Source organism: Phyllobates terribilis, unplaced genomic scaffold (genome assembly GCF_046119375.1).
Source record: "Phyllobates terribilis strain yellow unplaced genomic scaffold, ASM4611937v1 Scaffold_5__5_contigs__length_657084704, whole genome shotgun sequence".
Lineage (NCBI taxonomy): Eukaryota > Metazoa > Chordata > Amphibia > Anura > Dendrobatidae > Phyllobates > Phyllobates terribilis.
This window is the reverse complement of record NW_027362765.1, coordinates 622,407,861-622,427,434: the sequence shown is the minus strand read 5'-3', so window position 1 is coordinate 622,427,434 and position 19,574 is coordinate 622,407,861. Positions and strand designations below refer to the sequence as shown.

Sequence of the window (19,574 nt, the reverse complement as noted above, 5' to 3'; positions counted from 1 at the left end):
GGAACCTGATCCTGCGATCAGACCTGCTAAAGTCCTAATCTAGTCTGTACGGAGACCTATAGATTTGGGGAGGGAATCCCTACAAGTACTAAGGACTGGGAGGAATATGGGACACCTCCTAACAGAAATAGTAGCAGACAGACGAACAAACAAAATAGATAGAACCTAGAGGTCCGTAGACCAAGCAAACTAACAGAGTCAGATACAGAGCACAGGCTAGCTAGAAAGTAGATATACAATGAAGTCCAGCAAAGCCAGAAGGGCGGAGCAGGATTAAATAGGCCAACAAGGTCATGTGACCAGCAAAGGAAAAAAAACCTAACAGCAAGGTTCTAACATCCAGAGGTCTTCCCCATGCTGTTCCCATGTCTTTTCAGCACTGTATGCATGTGTCTGATGATGTGTCACACACCACATGGCCAGATAAGGTTGTAAAATGTTAAAAGGAAATTTCCTGGTGAATGCATTTGTCTTGATTGAAAGCAATGCAAAAGTGCAAAAACGCATCAAAAACGCATCAAAAACGCTACGTGTGAACATAGCCCAAGGTGTGGAGGAGTATTTTTGTTTTTGGTTATTTATTTTGCTTTATATACATTGTACATGTCATGGAAAGGATGTTCCTTAACATATTTCCAAGGAAAATCAATTTTGGTTTCGTTTTGGTATGTTTTATTGTGAGTCCGTAAAAGTGGTGTAATACCTCTGACAACGTTGTTGACAGAAGTGACCTGGGAGTCAGAAATGCTTCCAGGGGTTTTCCCCATGCTGTTTCCATGTCATTTGAGCACTGTTCCCATCGATTTGGGCAATTTTTAGGCCCTCTGCAGACCGCCGGGGGGAGCATCCTGAAAAATGCTCGAGTTTCCCATAGACTTACATTGGGCACGTTGCTCGGGTCGAGCACCCGAATATTCCAATTTGCTCGACCCGAGCAACGAGTACCCGAGTATTTTAGTGCTCGCTCATCACTAGTGAACACTCCTTGATCATCACCAGTAATAGATTTTCCACCTTTGAGTTCACCATGACTAAGGGTGCTATATGCACCAGAAACACGTAGGAGCTACATTCTGATTTGTGCATTTGCATGGTAATAGGCTTTTTGAAATACAAGGTTTTTTATTAAAGTGACTCTGTCAGCACAGAATGACTGTTCAAACTAAGTCCTGCCGCTTGATGCTTCACGGTGGGGCCAGTCATTTATATACACTCTCCCACCTGCTAGTTTTAACTCAATCTCCACCCCCTCTTCTTTGATTGACAGCACTAGCTCCAGGGAAGGGGGGAGATTGAGGAAAAATAAGCAGGTGAGAAGGTGTATTTAAATGATCATTCACACCGTGAAGCACCGAGCGGCAGACGTAGCTTGAACAGTCATTCTGTGCTGACATAGTCACTCTAAGGTTAGGTCTAGTGATGGGCGAGCATACTCGGCACTGCTCGATGGTGTATTGAGCCGTGCCGAGTACTGCATGGTGCTGGAGCGCTTGGGTACTTGTAATAAAATCATTTGAATCATATGCGTTGCACTGAAGCCGAGAATTACTCTGCTTGGAGTGCAGGGACTCCTATGTCAGCCGGACTCTTTGTGAGTTGAAGAACTCAGAAACGTGTTCGTTCTCTCTCACCGTAAGAAGCTCATCTGAATCATCTTAGCCACATGCCGCAATGAAGCTGGGCATCTCTATCTGTATCTTCAGTGGCTTGCGAAAGTATTCAACCCATTCCCCATATCTTTTTACCTATTTTGTTACATTAAAACCTGTGTTTAAATATTTTTGTAATACGATTTCTGTGTGATGCATCAGCACTAAATCGTCTAAGTTGGTGAAGTGAAGTGGGAAAAATATAGTCCTAAATTAAATTTATGGGATTAAATAATTAAAAATTGGCATGTACATATATATTCACCCCTTTTGCTATGAAGCCCCTAAAAAATTCTGGTGCAAGAAATTACCTTTATAAGTCACATCCTTAGTGAAAGGAAGGCCACCTGTTTACAATCTGTCACATGGCCTTTCAGTATATACATACCATTTCTGAAAGGCCACAGAGGCTGCAAGTAAGAGGCACCACTAACCAAACAACACCATGAAGACCAAGGAGATCTCCAAACAAGTCAGGGACAAAGTTGTTGAGAAGTACAAGTCAGGATTGGGTTATAAAAAAATATCCCAATCTCTGATGATCCACCATCAGATCCATTATCAAATGGAAATAACATGGTACCACAACAAACCAGCCAAGAGAGAGACACCCCCCAAAACTCAAGAGCAAGGAAGGCCTTACAGCGCACCTGTCATCAGGATTGTGCTCATACACTGTCAGGTGGGCGACATTACACTGATTAAAATGATACCCTGGTTGATTAAATCCATCCTGTGGTTCTTGTGTAATCTTTACTTTCAGTTTGAAGATGATATGCTCGTGCTTCAGGCCTGGCCTGTGGGGTGGGCTCTATTTGGTGCTCTTCTTTCATATTCTTCTGTATGTTTTATGACAGCTCACTGATCGTTCAGTGACCTGCCTCCTATTTTACATAATGCATCTAGTAGTGCGGGGCTAGGTAAAATACGAGGCAGGTCAGTGAAGGCACAGTGAGCTGTCATAAGACCATACAGATGAATAAGTAATCAGAGCACCAGATAGAGCCCACCCCAAAGCTCCACCCCGAAGCACGGCAATATAACTATCTCCAAACTGAAAGTAAAGGTTAATCAAGAACCACAGGATGGATTTCATCAACCAAGGTATCATTTTAATCAGTGTATTGTCGCCCACCTGACAGTGTATGTGGGTAACTGAGCACAATCCTGATGACAGGTGCGCTTTAATCAGAAAGGCAGCACAGTGACCAAAGGTAACCCTGAAGGAACTGCAGAGTTCCCAAACAGACTGGAGTATTTGTCCTTATGACCACAATAAACCCCATAATAAGCCATACACGCCATAGAGGTGGCCTTTATGGAAGAGTGTGCAGAAGTGGGGACTAGATTTTTTTGTGTATTGAGTTGAAGCATTTGTTGGGAACATTTCTCATAACATTTTGGACCACATTTATCTTGGGATTTACGCTGAGCACTTATATCGGAGATCCATCTAAATCTCTGAGTGACATGATTCAAATGAACCCCCGAGGTATCCATTCACTATAATAAGGCAGCAGAGTTACTCTGGACTCTGTCTGGCCTCTGTTCAGTGTTGTCCTTTTCAGAAGTGCAAAAAACTGTGGCCGCCGGAACTTTTATGCATACTGTGGTAGATTGCTCACTCCGCTGCACACGGAGGTAGACACAGGTACCCTGTCTCTTTAAATTTTGTGTTGGTTTACTAAACTGCAGCATAAACGAACATGAAGTCCATAAAATAAAATACAGCCCTCTGGGTAAAACAGGAATACCAAAACAAAATGGCAACACAAAGCACAGTCCTTGTGGTAGCAGGGATCCGCCTGCTCAGAGTTTAGCAACTCCACATGGTTCAGGACAGCTCAACACAAACATGTCTGGAGTTTGCCTCCCCAGACTCACTGAATACGGAATGCCTCAGCAGGCCAAGTATTTAAACCCCAGACCACACCCTGGGATGGAGATATGGTGAATGGCCTCCCGCCCACATTATGGCCATTCACAAAAAAACAAGCCCTTTTAAATATGGCTAATTAACCCTCTCAGAACAGATCATGCAGGAGAATACTTCCAGGTTTCACATCACTGAAGCTAATTGCCTCATTGAAACATATCTCCTCTCCTGCACTCTGCCAGTGACTTTGTCACAATACCTAATAAAAAGATGGACGCCGACAAATCATCAGCCAGATGACGTCCATAGTGCCTCCATCTGCCTCATTATAAGGAATATTCCATGGGTTCTGTCTGAATCACGTATTTCAGAGACTTACACAGAAATCCCAGTGTAAGAGCTCAGCGCAGAATAAATGTGAGTCGAGCCTTACTACGATCTTTTGGAGGCAGAATGAACAAATCAACAGCAGGTGAAGAATTGGTTTTATTTATTTTTTACGCTGTTCCTTGTGTGTTATAAATTGATTAGGCGACTTTATTCTTCGAGTCAGTGCAGTTACGGCGATACCAGATTAATAGCGGGTTTTATGTTTGGCAGCTGTCAAACACTAAACAACGCATTTTATTGCAAAAACGCATCACCATATTGTGAGAGCTATAATTTTTCATTTTTCAGAGTCATGTGAGGGTTTGTTTTTATTGGTACTATTTTAAGGCATGTGAAATTTTTTGATCGCTTTCGAACAAAAACCAGCAATTCAGAATTTTTTTTTTTTTTTTTTAATGTCGCTTCGCTTGTAGTAAAATTGATAAGGCAGCTTTTTTCTTCAGGTCAGCACGGTTACAGCGATACCACATTTATAGCTTTTTTCTGTTTTGGCGCTTTTACATAATAAAAACTATATAGAAAAAATTAATTATTTTTGCATCGCTTCACTCTGAGAGCTATAACTTTTTTATTTTTCCGCTGATGGAGCTGTATGGTGGCTTGTTTTTTGTGCGACAAGATTAAGTTTTCAGCAATACAATTTTTATTTACATTTGCCTTTTTGATCGCGTTTATTCCACTTTTTGTTTAGCGCTACGATGAAAAAGCATCTTTTGTTGTCTCGTTTTTTTTTTTTTTTTTTTTTTTTTAAGGTGTTCCCTGAAGAGGTTGACTAGTGGGACAGTTTTATAAGGTTAGGTCGTGGCGATACCAAATATGTGTACTTTTATATATATATATATATATATATATATATATATATATATATATATATATATATATATATATATATATATATATATATATATATATATATAGTAACATAGTGACGTAGGTTGAATAAAGACCTAGGTCCATCAAGTTCAACCTTTCTCCCCCAATTGTACTCCCTACACTAACACTACACTAACTTACTGGAACTAAGCCTCACAAATGAATTACCATTTTAATATTTATCATTACTGCACTATTACAATTACAAATAAACCAGTTTATAATTTTTTAATTTGTTTTATTTTTGTATTACTGTTATGGTATTACTAAAATCCCTGTACCTAAAATCTGTTGATCCAGAAGAAGGCAAAAACCGCAGGACACATTCAGCCAATTTGCGTCACGGGGAAAAAATTCTTTCTTGACCCCGAGAAAGGCGATCAGTATAAGAATCCTGGATCAAAAGTATTACTATAAGTGTAAGATTTTGTCTAATTTAACTGTAGCCCACAATGTTATGTGTATCAAGGAAATTGTCCAGCCCTTTTTTGAATGCTGTTATAGTATCTGCCATTACTACCTCTTGTGGTAGGGCATTCCACAGCCCAACTGCTCTGACTGTAAAGAACCCTTTCTTGTGTGGGTGCCGGAATCGCCTTTCTTGTACCTGTAATGAGTGCCCCCTGGTCCTTAGTTTAGTCTTTGAAAGGAATAAGTCATGGTCTAGACCTTTGTACTGACCCCACACATATTTATACATGTAAATGAGATCCCCTCTGAGGCGTCGTTCTTCTAAGCTGAACAAGCTCAACTTTTTCAACCTCTCATCATATGAGAGGCCTTCCATCCCTTGTAATATTCTAGTTGCCCGCCTTTGAACTGACTCTAACTTCTGAATATCTTTTTTAAAATGTGGAGCCCAAAACTGGATTCCATATTCTAGATGTGGCCTCACCAGTGATTTATAAAGGGGTAAGAATACGTTGGGATCACGAGATTTTATTTTTACTATTTGTTTTGCACTTTTTTCACTTTTTTTTACTTTTACACTTTGTCCCACTATGGGACTTTCAATAATTGCAGGCTGATCGCTTGTATAGTATAGGGATGCAGGAGCATTCCTATACTGTACAAACTGTCAATTCTGCACTGACACACAAAGTTGTCAGATCATTCACTGCGCATGATCTACCAAGTTTCCTAGCTCTGGTGACCCGGATGTCGGCTCACAATGGCAACAATCGGGACCCCGCAATGACGTTGTGGGGTCTCCTATCCAAAGGAGGAGAGGTTTTCCCCTCTTTGCCTGCACGCTAAATGCTCCAATCGCAGAATTTAGCGGGTTTAAGTGCTGGGAGCGGTGCAGGCATCGCTCCTTGCACTGAGTGCCGGGTGTCAGAATTAGCTGACACCCGGCGGTGATTAAGTGTGCACAGGGTGTCACAAAATTGTCAAGACGTATCCATACCTCCCTGGTCGATAAGTACCAGGCCACAAGGACGTATGGATACGTCTCACATCAGAAAGGGGTTAAAGAGGTTGTCCACTACACTACATAATGCCCCCATCTATTTAAACAGTGGAAAGAAGATTTTTTGTAATTACCTTCCTTTGTTTTTGTTGCCTGCGCTATCACTGACCATTCAGCTAGGCATGACCCAGTGACACACTCCCCAAGATTGATGGGCTGTTGGCGGGGTTTTATCGCACTTCACAGCCCAGCATCCACTGCGCGCTTTCCATCTCCTTTGCATTCATTGGGAAAGCGCGAGCTGGATGTTGGGCTGTGACATGCAGTGAAACCTCGCCAACAGCCCATGAATCGGGGGAGCGCGTCACTGGGTCACGCCTCGCTGCGGCGGGGTCACATGATGCCTAGTGAGCGGTCAGCAATAGAAGGTAATTACAAAAAAAATCTTCTTTCCACTGTTCAAATAGATGGGAGCATTATGTAGTGTAGTGGACAATCTCTTTGAGGAATGGGCAAATATCCCAGTGGCAAGATGTGTAAAGCTCAGAGACTTAAAGCGACTAGCATCTGTAATTGCCGCCATAGGAGGCTCTACAAAGTACTGACTTTAGAGGGGGAATAGTAATGCACACTGAAGTTTTCAGTTATTTTGTCCTATTTGTTGTTCGCTTCACAATAAAAAGAAAATCAAATGTTCACAGTTGTAGGCATGTTCTTTACATGAACCGATGCAAACCCACAAAAAAAAACTGAGAAATTCTTGATTGTGAAGTAGCAAAACACGAAAAACGCTAAGGGGGTGAATACTTTACAAGCCACCGTATCTTTTATCCCATATCTATTATCTATCTATAGATATCTATATCTATCTATTGACTTACATTATGCTTGGTACTCGAATCGAGCACATCCGAGCGTTCAACTTCCTTGATTCGAGTACCGAGCACTTGAGCAGTTTACTGCTCGACCATCACTAGTTAGGACTAATGACTTTGGCAGATCCATATGGAAGTCATGTGTAGTTTTGGTCTATTCATTAAACTGTGTAGTGAGAAGTAATAAATTATTCATTTAATGAAAATAATCTTAGAGTTCCAAGTTTCAAACTAGAATTTGATGGCTTTAAAATTTTTATAAAAGTATTTATTTCTAGAAAATAGTATGCAATGAGAAGAAAACACTTAATGAATATTTTTATTAAATTCAGAAGGAACAATAGTAACTGTTAAATGCAAGTGTCCCTTATTACTGTGCAGCTCTTAAAGGGGTTGACCCACTATTAATTTATTTGCATGCAGATAAAAATGATTGTTTGACAGGCTGCAGAATTCACGTGACATAATGTCATGAGAGCGCTGGTAGACAGCAATGTTAACGCTGGAACAGCGCTGGTACAAGAGTTAAGTATATGGTGTTTTTATTTTACATGGACAACTGTTAGATTTCAGAAGGGTCTTTCCATGTAGAAAAAGGGAATCTGTCACTCGCAAAATGCAAACTAAACTAATTAAATAGGTATTAAAGGTACTTCGCCCCTATAAAATTTATATTAGCAGTACACATTTAATTCTTATTAGTTTGAAAACTCCTCATATTTCAAATGCAAATGAGGAGGCATCCTTGGCATAGCCAAGAGCTCAGCGCTCCGTTACATCCCCTCAATTTGCATACAAAATGGTTCCCTGGCACTGATTGACAGTACAAGCTTAGCCAGAACACGCACTGCTTGAACCCTAATAGTGGTGCTGCGTGTGCACTGACTATGGAGAAGTCAGCTGTGTGCACCACAGTGCGAGGGCAGGACCCCCTTTTTTCCTGACTGTGGCGCATATGTTGGGAGAGAAGCACTCACTTCTATCCTGACAGCATCACACAGTTTGAGGGCAGGACCCACTTTCATCCTCACAGTGGCAAACACAGAATGAGACCATGACCACATTCATCCTGACAATGGCAAGCACAGTGTGAGGGCAGGAATCACTTTTATCCTGACTGTGGCGCACAATAGTTTGAGGGCAAGTCTCACTTTTATCCAGACAATGGCGCGAAGTGTGAGGGCAGGACTCACTTTCATCCCGACAGCGGTGCACACAGTGTGAGAGCACGAACCACTTTTATTTTGACAGTGGCGCACACACATTGTGGGGGAAGGTCCCACTTTCATCTAGACAGTGGCTGCTGCTCCTTACGTAAGTATAGTGGGTGGCTTCAGAAAGATGGAGAGGATCAATTTCATGCATCCCCAGTCTTCAGTCCATCACAAAATAGATCAATCTCACTGGTTCCATTGGCCTATTCTGTGATGTCCTGAAGACAGGAGGCAATTGATCTTTTCCTCCTCTCTGAAGTCGCTTGCTACACCCAAAACCTCCGTTGAGGAGGAGAGGATCAGTGATGTACTCCTCCTCTCTTCGGCCACTGACAGAAGGCATTGATGAAAGGGGGGCCTGTCCTCACTTTGTGTGTGCTCTGCTAATTTCTTCATAGTCAGTGCATAAGTAGCTCCACGATTAGGGTTTAGGCAGCGCTGACGAAGCGAGGAGCGAAACGGCGTTGGAGTGGTGTGAGGGGGCCGGGGTATGTCTCCAATCTTACCTTTATTATCATGGTCTCCTTTGTTTGTTATATTATCTATGTAACCCCCAGTTTTGGGGCTTAGACATGATTTAATTCTCTGCAGCGAAAACCTCTTTTTGATGGTTCCATTCTCCTAGCAGCGTGTAATTATTGCATCCTTTTTTCTATGGTATTTATACACCTGGTAATCAATTTACAAATATATATATATATATTATATATATATATATATTGCACAATCGCTTTATGTTAATTTATATATATTGATTTTTTGGTATTCTTTGGTGTTCCCTATAATATATATATGTATTTTTTTGCTGCTATTTAGAGGTGAATCATGTATATTTAATTATTATATATTCAATTACTGTTAATCAAATTTGGCTGGCACAAATAATAAACATATATTGGGTTTATATACATTTACCCTAGTATAGCACAGCCCCTACTTAACCTAGTTAACTGTATTTTTTCTCGCTTTGCCAAACCAATGGATGTTTTTATTTTTTTGTTGATGAAAATAAAAAAAAACATTGGCGCGGTTAGTTGTATCTTTAAAGCTTAGGTCTAACAGTGACCCCCTGCAATGGAAATCTGTCAATCAAACGCTGTGCCTCCCTCCATCCAGACATGAGGGCTCCATGAGTTGTCGAGTAGAACTTTCTTTCTGTGGCTTCTCCAGCAAAAAGAATCTGCAATGGCTGAAGAAGAAATAAAAGGTAATTTGTCTGTTGGCACATTGATGCACATAAAACAATGCAAAGTATGTAATTCTCACCAATATTAGTAAAGTGTTTTGGCTTAAACCATCATAACACAGTGAAACAAAATAACAGAAATTGGTCAGGAAATAAAAATATAAAAAGATTAAAATTGCTGAGTTGGCTATGATAAGGGATAACAAATGCTGTCCCTACACAAAAAAAGAAAAATCTGCAGCATTTTAATAATGATTTATTCTTTATATTGGGTGAACAATGAATGGAAACTATCACCTGCAAGGTGACAACTTGCTCATTGCAACTGGTCCCACCCTTTAAACCAAGCTATGGTACCGCATACAGAGGTAAGCTAATAAGGGCTAATAGAAAGTGAATGGAGTGACAGTGTACACACGTGGTCAAAATTGTTGGTACTCCTCGTTTAATGACAGAAAAACCCACAATGGTCACAGAAATAACTTGAATCTGACAAAAGTAATAATAAATTAAAAATCTATGAAAATGAACAAATGAAAGTCAGACATTGCTTTTCAACCCTGATTCCACAGAATTTGTAAAAGAATTAAACTCATGAAATAGGCCTGGACAGAAATGATGGTACTCTTAACTTAATATTTTGTTGAACAACCTTTTGAGGCAATCACTGCAATCAAACAATTCCTGTAACTCTCAATGAGACTTCTGCACCTCTCGACAGGTATTTTGGCCCACTCCTCATGAGCAAACAGCTCCAGTTGTCTCGTGTTTGAAGGTTGCCTTTTCCAGACGGCATGTTTCAGCTTTTTCCAAAGATGCTCAATAGGATTTAGGTCAGGACTCATAGAAGGCCACTTCAGAATAGTCCAATGTTTTCCTCTTAGCCATTCTTGGGTGTTTTTAGCTGTGTGTTGTGGGTCATTATCCTGTTGCAAGACCCATGACCTGCGACTGAGAACAAGCTTTCTGACACTGGGCAGCACATTTCTCTCTAGAATCCCTTGATAGTCTTGAGATTTTATTGTACCCTGCAAAGATTCAAGACACCCTGTGCCAGATGCAGCAAAGCAGCCCCAGAACATAACAGAGCCTCCTCCATGTTTCACAGTAGGGAGAGTGTTCTTTTCTTGATGTGCTTCATTTTTTCATCTGTGAACAAAGAGCTGATGTGCCTTGCCAAAAACTTCCATTTTTGTCTCATCTATACATAGGACATTCTCCCAGAAGCTTTGTGGCTTGTCAACATGTAGTTTGACAAATTCCAGTCTGGCTTTTTAATGAGGGTCCTGCCCTCACACTGTGTGTGCTACAGTCAGGATAAAAGTGGGTCCTGCCCTCACACTGTGTGTGTCACAGCCAGGATAAAAGTGGGTCCAGCCTCCTCACTGTGTGTGTGCCACAGTCAGGTTAAAAGTGGGTCCTACCCTCACATTGTGTGCATCACAGCCAGGATAAAAGTGGGTCCTGCCCTCACACTGTGTGTGTCACAGCCAGGATAAAAGTGGGTCCAGCCTCCTCACTGTGTGTGTGCCACAGTCAGGTTAAAAGTGGGTCCTACCCTCACATTGTGTGCATCACAGTCAGGATAAAAGTGGGTCCTGCCTTTTATTTTTGTCTCATCTATCCATAGGACATTCTCCCAGAAGCTATGTGGCTTGTCAACATGTAGTTTGACAAATTCCAGTCTGGCTTTTTTATGATTTTTTTTCAACAACGGTGTTCTCCTTGGTCGTCTCCCATGAAGTCCACTTTGGATCAAACAACGATGGATGGTGCTGACACTGATGTTCCTTGAGCTTGAAGTTCACCTTTAATCTCTTTAGAAGTTATCCTGGGCTCTTTTGTTACCATTCGTATTATCCGTCTCTTTGATTTGTCATCAATTTTCCTCCTGCGGCCACATCCAGGGAGGTTGGCTACAGTACCATGGATCTTAAATTTCTGAATAATATGTGCAATTGTAGTCACAGGAACATCAAACTGCTTGGAGATGATCTTATAACCTTTACCTTTAACATGCTTGTCAATAATTTTCTTTCTAATCTCCTGAGACAACTCTATCCTTTGCTTCCTCTGGTCCATGTTGAGTGTGGTACACACCATGTCACCAAACAGCACAGTGAGTATCTGTAGCCCTATATACAGGCCCACTGACTGATTACAAGATTGTAGACACTTGTGATGCTAATTAGTGGACACAACTTAATTTAACATGTCCCTTTTGTCACATTATCTTCAGGGGTACCATCATTTCTGTCCAGGCCTATTTCATGAGTTTATTTTTTTTTTAATTCTGTGGAAGCAGGGTTGAAAAGCAATGTCTGACTTTCATTTGTTCATTTTCATAGATTTTTAATTTATTATTACTTTTGTCAGATTCAAGTTATTTCTGTGACCATTGTGGGTTTTTCTTTCATTTCACTTCGGAAAAGCAAGAACATTTATAGTTGAACCTCCTAATGTTATGTTCACAGATAGTGTGAGGGCACTTCTATGTGCGCCACAATCAGGATAACAGTGGGTTCTGTACTCACACTATGTGCGCCACAGTCAGGATAAAAGTAGGTCCTGCCCTCACACTATGTGTGCCACAGTCAGGATAAAAGTTGGCCCGGTCCTCACACTGTGTGAGCCACAGTCAGGATAAAAGTGGGTCCTGCCCTCACACTATGTGCTCCACAGTCAGGATAAAAGTGGGTCCTGCCTTCACATTACATGCACCACAGTCAGGATAAAAGTGGGTCCTGCCCCCACACTATGCGAGCCACAGTCAGGATAAAAGTGGGTCCTGCCCCCATACTATGCGGGCCACAGTCAGTATAAAAGTGGGTCCTGCCTTCACATTACATGCACCACAGTCAGGATAAAAGTAGGTCCTGCCCCCATACTATGCGGTCCACAGTTAGGATAAAAGTGGGTCCTGCCTTCACACTATATGCTCAACAGTCAGGATAAAAGTGGGTCCTGCCCCCACACTTTGTGCAGCACAGTCAGGATAAAAGGGAGACCTGCCCTCACACTGTGTGCACCACAGTCAGGGTAAAAATGGGTCCTGCCCTCACACTGTGTGCGTCACAGTCAGGATAAAAGTGGGAACTGCCCCCACACTGTGTGCGCCACAGTCAGGATAAAAGTGGGTCCAGCCCTCACACTATGTGCTCAACAGTCAGGATAAAAGTGGGTCCTGCCCTCATACTGTGTGCGCCACAGTCAAGATAAAAGTGGGTCCTGTCCTCATACTGTGTGCGCCACAGTCAAGATAAAAGTGGGTCCTGTCCTCACACTATGTGCTCCACAGTAAGGATAAAAGTGGGTCCTGCGACCACACTATGCGGGCCACAGGCAGGATAAAAGTGGGTCCTGAACCCACACTATGCGGACCACAGTCGGGATAAAAGTGGTTCCCGCCCACACACTGCGTGCGCCACAGTCAGGATAAAAGTGGGTCCTGCCCTCACACTGTGTGTGCTACAGTCAGGATAAAAGTGGGTCCTGCCCTCACACTGTGTGCGCCACAGTCAGGATAAAAGTGGTTCCTGCCCTCACACTGTGTGCGTCACAGCCAGGTTAAAAGTGGGTCCAGCCCCCACACTGTGTGCGCCACAGTCAGGATAAAAGTGGGTTCTGACCTCACATTGTGTGCGTCACAGCCAGGATAAAAGTGGGTCCAGACCTTACACTATGTGTTCCACAGTGAGGATAAAAGTGGGTCCTGCCCTCACACTGTGTGCGCCATAGTCAGGATAAAAGTGGGTCCAGCCCTGACACTACGTGTGCCACAGTCAAGATAAAAGTAGGTCCTGCCCTTACACTGCAGGCGCCACAGTCAGGATAAAAGTGGTTCCTGCATCCCTACTATGCGGGCCACAATCAAGATGAAAGTGGGTCCTGTCCTCACACTGTGCGCACCACAGTCAGGATAAAAGTGGGTCCTGCCCCCACACCACATGCGCCACAGTCAGGATAAAGGTGGTTCCTGCCCTCACACTATGTGCGCCACAGTCAGGATAAAAGTGTGTCCTTCCCTCACACTGTGTGCGCCATAGTCAGGATAAAAGTGGGTCCTGCCCTCACACTATGTGCGCCATAGTCAGGATAAAAGTGGGTCCTGCCCTCACACTGTGTGTGCCATAGTCAGGATAAAAGTGGGTCCTGCCCTCATACTATGTGCGCCACAGTCAAGATAAAAGTAGGTCCTGCCCTTACACTGCAGGCGCCACACTCAGGATAAAAGTGATTCCTGCCTCCATACTATGCGGGTCACAATCAGGATGAAAGTGGGTCCTGTCCTCACACTGTGCGCACCACAGTCAGGATAAAAGTGGGTCCTGCCCTCACACTGTGTGTGTCAGTCAGGATAAAAGTGGTTTCTGCCCTCACACGGTGTGCCCCACAGTCAAGATAAAAGTGGGCGCTGCCCTCACACTGTGTGCAGACCACAGTCAGGATAAAAGTGGGTCCTGCCCTCACACTGTGTGTGTCATAGTCAGGATAAAAGTGGTTTCTGCACCCACACTGTGTGTGTCATAGTCAGGATAAAAGTGGTTTCTGCACTCACATTGTGTGCCGCACAGTCAAGATAAAATTGGGTCCTGCTCTCACACTGTGTGCATGCCACAGTCAGGATAAAAGTGGATCCTGCCCCCACACCACATGCGCCACAGTCAGGATAAAGGTGGTTCTTGCCCTCACACTATGTGCGCCACAGTCAGGATAAAAGTGGGTTATGCCCCCACACTACATAAACCATAGTAAGGGGTGCCTTCACACTGTGCATTTAAGCATACTTTCAGTGGCTCTGTTGGGGCTTATGGCTGAAACCCCGCAAAACCTGATTTTGGCAAATGCGCTGATGAGGCCATTGATTATACTGATGTAGATGGAGTTCAGTGAGCTTTGTCAGACATAATTTTCGGTTGTAGATGCCTAGTTGAGGCTGACAGCAAGACGTAGTCGACTGTGCAGATTATACAGATCGGAGTAATTCATTTTATATTTTCATAGATCAGACTTTTATGGACATAACAATAACACATACTGTATATATATTTTTAAGGGGTGAAAAAGGGGGTGATTTTTTAAAAAACATTTTTTCACTATTTGCTGTATTTGTTAGTCCCATTAGGGGACTTGAACCTGGTAAAATCTCTCTCGTAGTATTAAACAACCCTCAACCCTGGAAGCTGGTGCAGTCTTTCCTATGCTGTGTAGGAATTGATTTAGACTTAACACTGCTCCCTATGAAAATATGGTGGCCATGTTGGATACAGAAGAACTGGAACATCATTCTCAGAGGAGGAAGGAGTGGGGGAAAAATGAGGGCACTAGGCAGTGCGGCTATATACGACAAATGAGGATTCACATTTAAGTGCCAGGGTAAAGGGTTGCTTTAAGAAAAGGCAGTCAAGACAACTTGCTAAGGCTTTATGCACCTTTAGAGCAGTGTGCAGAGATATTTTTGCCATTTAAAATTTCAAGAAACCAGACAAATCAATTAAATTCTGAGTCTCTTGAATCATTATTTTCTGCAGCATGCTATAAATCAGGAGCAATTTCCTAGAGAAAAATACAAGAAAAGCTAGAATTATACATATCTTGAACAATTTGAAAAAGAACGGCAATATAAAAATCTATTTACTGATCCTTTTTCTGTTGGCAGTTTTTATATTCATATTTTTTATTACAGTGCATTACAGATATGAATAAGTGTGGCAGAAGACTACAGTTTACCTTCAGAGCTTCATTGCCTGTGGGTAGTGGTTCTGCTAGACTGTCCACATCAATACCAGAACTGCCAACTGCTACGTAGCTGTAAGAGCCACCGGTATATGGCTGGCTATGCCACTTAGAACGCAGAAAGCTGATTGGTGGAGGCAATTCAGGATTCCCTATGGCAAGTCAGAAACAATTATTTTTTACTTTTATGGTTATGACACAATTTAACAAATGAGTTAACAGTCTCTGCCAAAGTAATATCTCTGCTTCTTCTAGAATAAGATTTGTTAACCAGACATTTTTTGCTTATCTGTATAACATTTTTAATTTTTCCACTGACTTGTTTTATGCAGTAGTTAGTGTATTATTGTTCACTGTTAGGGGGCATTTATACATTTGTGTAATTTCTCATTTTTTTGATATACACTTTAGGGTTTGTACTCACTCAGCTGCGGTTGAGGCAGGCACAGGAAGCATTTTCATTGGAATATCCAGGCTGGCTTATTAAACAGCATAAACCACTCAGGAAGCAAAACATAAAAACAGCCTTTTTTGGCACAAAGTGGAAACACAAAATAAAATGTCCATACATTATTGCAGGTTCGCCACTCAGGTTAGTGCTCAGTTCTTAAGTCCTTAGCACACTGGCGATCCACACATCTCCAGACACAGACACTGAATGAGACACTTGGTCTCCATTTTACTTACACAACCACGGCCCCCAGGTTGGGGATATGTAAGCAGCCATTTTCACCCATTTCTGATGACTGCTCATAAAACCCGGCCCTGATACGCCCTATTAACCCTCTCAGCACTATACGTGCTGGAGCATGCTTTCCCGGGTTTACATCACTGTAGCTACCAACCTCGATAATAAATATCTCCCCTCAATGACCTGACTGGTGGCCATCTTACATAACCACCCTCTGCCCAAAGGCACCCTCCGCTATCAAACAGTGGACCCTCGACAGTGTGTTAGCATTGCCATGCAGTTTCCCGGGACTATGCTATACATGGAAGCTATCCTGAAGGTCTATTAACCACCTGATCACTCAAGCATTGTTCCCCTTCTTCTCCCTCATCCACCTTAGAGGGGCATGGTCTGCCACCAACCTGAACTTCCTGCCTAAGAGGTAGTATCTTAGAGTGTCCAACGCCCACCTGATGGCCAAACATTCATTCTCCACTATGGAGTAATTAATTATGGCGCGCTCTTCTTCATTCACCTCTTGTGATATAGGACAGCACCCAGACCGACATCTGATGCGTTCGTCAGGACCACAAACTCCTTCAAGAAATCCGGTGCTACCAGCACTGGCTGTTTACACAGAGCCAGCTTAAGTTCCTGGAAGGCCGTCTCAGCTTCTGGAGATCACTTGGCCATAGCCGACTTTGTCCATTTAAGGAGGTCTTTCAAAGGAGTGGCTATCATGGCAAAGTTAGGGATAAACCAGCAGTAATAGCCCACAATGCCCAAGAATGCTCTGATCTGTTTCCTTGAAAGGGGTTGTGACCATTTCTGGATTGCGACGACTTTATTTAATTTGGGGCTTTATCTTGCCTCTAGCTATGACATAGCCCAAGTATTTGGCTTTTGCCATGCCCATGGCACATTTCTTCGGGTTTGTGGAAAACCCTGCCATCCTTAGAGCATCAAGTATCACCTGGACTTTACTCAGATGGCTTCCCCAATCCTGACAGTAGATCATGATGTCATCCGGGTAGGCTGCTGCGTACTTCTTGTGGGGAGCTAGGATCTGGTCCATGGTTCTCTGGAAGGTATCTGGGGCTCCTTGCAACCCAAACGGCATCTTTGTATACTGGAAACAACCGTCTGGCATTGACAAGGCTGTCTTCTGCTTGGAATCTTGGGACATGGGTATTTGCCAATACCCCTTCGTGAGGTCAAGGATGGTAATATACCTTTCATTCAGTTCATCAACCCTGGGCAATGGGTAGGTGTTGAACTTCGAGACCTCGTTGAGCTTCCTATAGTCATTGCAAAACCGCCATTCTCTATCTGGTTTCGGCACTAAAGACTATGGGACTCTTGGACTCTTCAATGACTCACAGGCTCAGCATCCACTTCACCTCTTTAGAGATCACCTCTCGGCGGGTTTCAGGAATCCGATACGGCTTCAGGTTTACTCGGGCATGAGTCTCCATAAGAACTTCATGCTCTATGATCAGAGTACACCCAAGTAGTTCTGAGAACAGGTCTCTGTTCCACTGTAGCAACTCTCGGCATTGTTGCTTTTGGGCACGTGACAGCGACTCTGCCACTTTGACCTCCTCCACATTGGCTTCAGTGTTTGCCACCAAACGCGGAGCTTCCACAGGCTCGCTATCTCCCCATGGCTTAATCAGGTTGACGTGATACACATGGTAGGGCTTCCTTCCCCCTGGTTGGTGGACTTTATAGTTGACGTCGCCAACCTTTTCAACCACTTCATATGGGCCCTGCCACTTGGCCAGGAATTTGTTCTCCACCATAGGTACCAGCACCAGTACCCAGTCCCCAAAGTTGAAGTGTCTCACCCGTGCCAATTTATTGTACACCCACGTCTGTGCCTCTTGTGCTTTGAGGAGGTATGGGCATCACCTCGGCAATCCTCTCTTGCATCTAGGCCACATGTCCGATTACAGTCCTGTAGGGTGTAGACTTCACCTCCCAAGTCTCCCTTGCTATGTCTACGAGTCCGCAGGGGTTTCAGCCATATAACAGCTCAAAAGGGGAGAGTCTAGTAGAGGTCTGTGGGATCTCTCTAATGGAGAACAGAAGGTAAGGCAGAAGACAGTCCCAGTCCCGGCCGTCTTTCTCTACGACCTTCTTCAACATGGCCTTCAAGGTTTTATTAAACCTCTACACTAAGCAGTCTGTCTGGGGGTGGTAGACTGAGGTCCTGAGTTGTGTGATTTGCAGGGTTTTGCACAACTTCCTCATCACACTTGACATAAATGGGGTCCCTTAGTCCGTAAAGATCTCCTTAGGCAACCCTATTCTCGAAAAGATGTGGACCAACTCCCGGCCTATGCACTTGGCAGAGGAGTTTCATAGTGGCACGGCCTCTGGGTATTGTGTAGCGTAGCCCAGTTCCACCAGGATATACTGATGTCCTCTGGCGGACTTGACCAGGAGTCCCACTAGATTCATGGTGATGCGATCAAATGGGACCCCAATGATAGGGAGTGGCACTAAGGGGCTATCGAAATGAGCCACAGGGGAGGTCAGCTGGCAGGTGGGACATGCTGCCTCATTCTTATCCCCAACAAGCACACAAAAGGGAAACTTATCAGCTGTGACCTGCGACGAGCTTTCTTCAGCAGCGACCTCGTTGTTGTCTGGACAACCTAACTTCCTCCCTTTCCCCCACACGTCCCAAAACAAGGCAAAGTCCCGTCCTATTATAACAGGGTGTAACAGGTCTTTGACTATGCCCACCTCATGGGACTCGGCACTACAATTTGTGTGTATGAACACTCGGGCCACAGGGTAGTTCTTAGTGTCCCCATGGATACAGCAGACGCCCACCTTTTTCCTAGATACAGTGGACGTCCACCTTTTTCCGCGGAATCAGAAAATGCGGAATTGTGGCTCTCACTAGGGTTACCAAACTCCCCGATTCCAACAGACCAGTCACTTGCACACAATTCACCAACACAGGGCATGCCTGTGGTCCCTCGCCTGGTTGAGGGACAGCACTGCAGGCAGGATATGCAAAGTACGAGCATTGCCGTCCTATGCTGCAGTCCATTGGATCGTTGGTCATGGGGCAATGGGCAGCTATGTGACCCGGGGTGTGACATCTCCAACAAATTACATTATTGGATGGGGTCTTTGGTAGCAACTCAGACCCCTCTGGGCTCTTAGATGTCCCCCATATGTGGCTCTAGTTCCCTTCTTTTGGGTGTCTGCCCCCCTTTGGGAACCCCAGTAAGGAGATCCTAGTGTGTGTCATCACCTGGACGAGGGGGTTGGGAGGTTGCACTGCCACGAATCACCTTGGCTAGGAGTTCCCTCTACTGCTTGTGCTGCTGCTGCTGTTGCTAGTGCTGCTGCCATATCTGTTGCTGCTGGAGATTAGCCTATACAAGTCGCTTTATCAGCTCCTCCATGCTGCCAGACGTCCATTGCTGGCTGGTGGCCTTCACCCAGGACATATACGGTTTCCTGTAGCAGTCACACAGCCCCTTAGGATTTGTGTCCGTGCTTCTAGCACCAATTGTAGGGTTTTTACTCACTCAGCTGCGGTTGAGATAGGCATAGAAAGCATTTTCATTGGAATATCCAGGCTGGTTTATTAAAACAGCATAAACCGCTCAGAAAGCAAAACACAAAAACAGTCTTTTTCGGCACAAAGTGGAAACAAAGTAAAATATCCATA

General features: G+C 43.7%; 1 protein-coding gene across 1 annotated transcript in view; it reads right to left on the bottom strand.

The window, feature by feature from the left end:
* Positions 1-7,377: 7,377 nt before the first annotated feature.
* PAOX (polyamine oxidase) overlaps positions 7,378-19,574 on the bottom strand; it is a 131,421-nt gene continuing 119,224 nt past the window's right edge. The window contains exons 6-7 of the mRNA XM_073686119.1: positions 15,205-15,362; positions 7,378-9,477 (exon numbers count right to left, since the gene is read on the bottom strand). Of these exons, the coding sequence (XP_073542220.1) occupies positions 9,331-9,477; positions 15,205-15,362 (305 nt within the window). The 3' untranslated portion in view covers positions 7,378-9,330. The remainder of the gene's footprint in view (positions 9,478-15,204; positions 15,363-19,574) is intronic.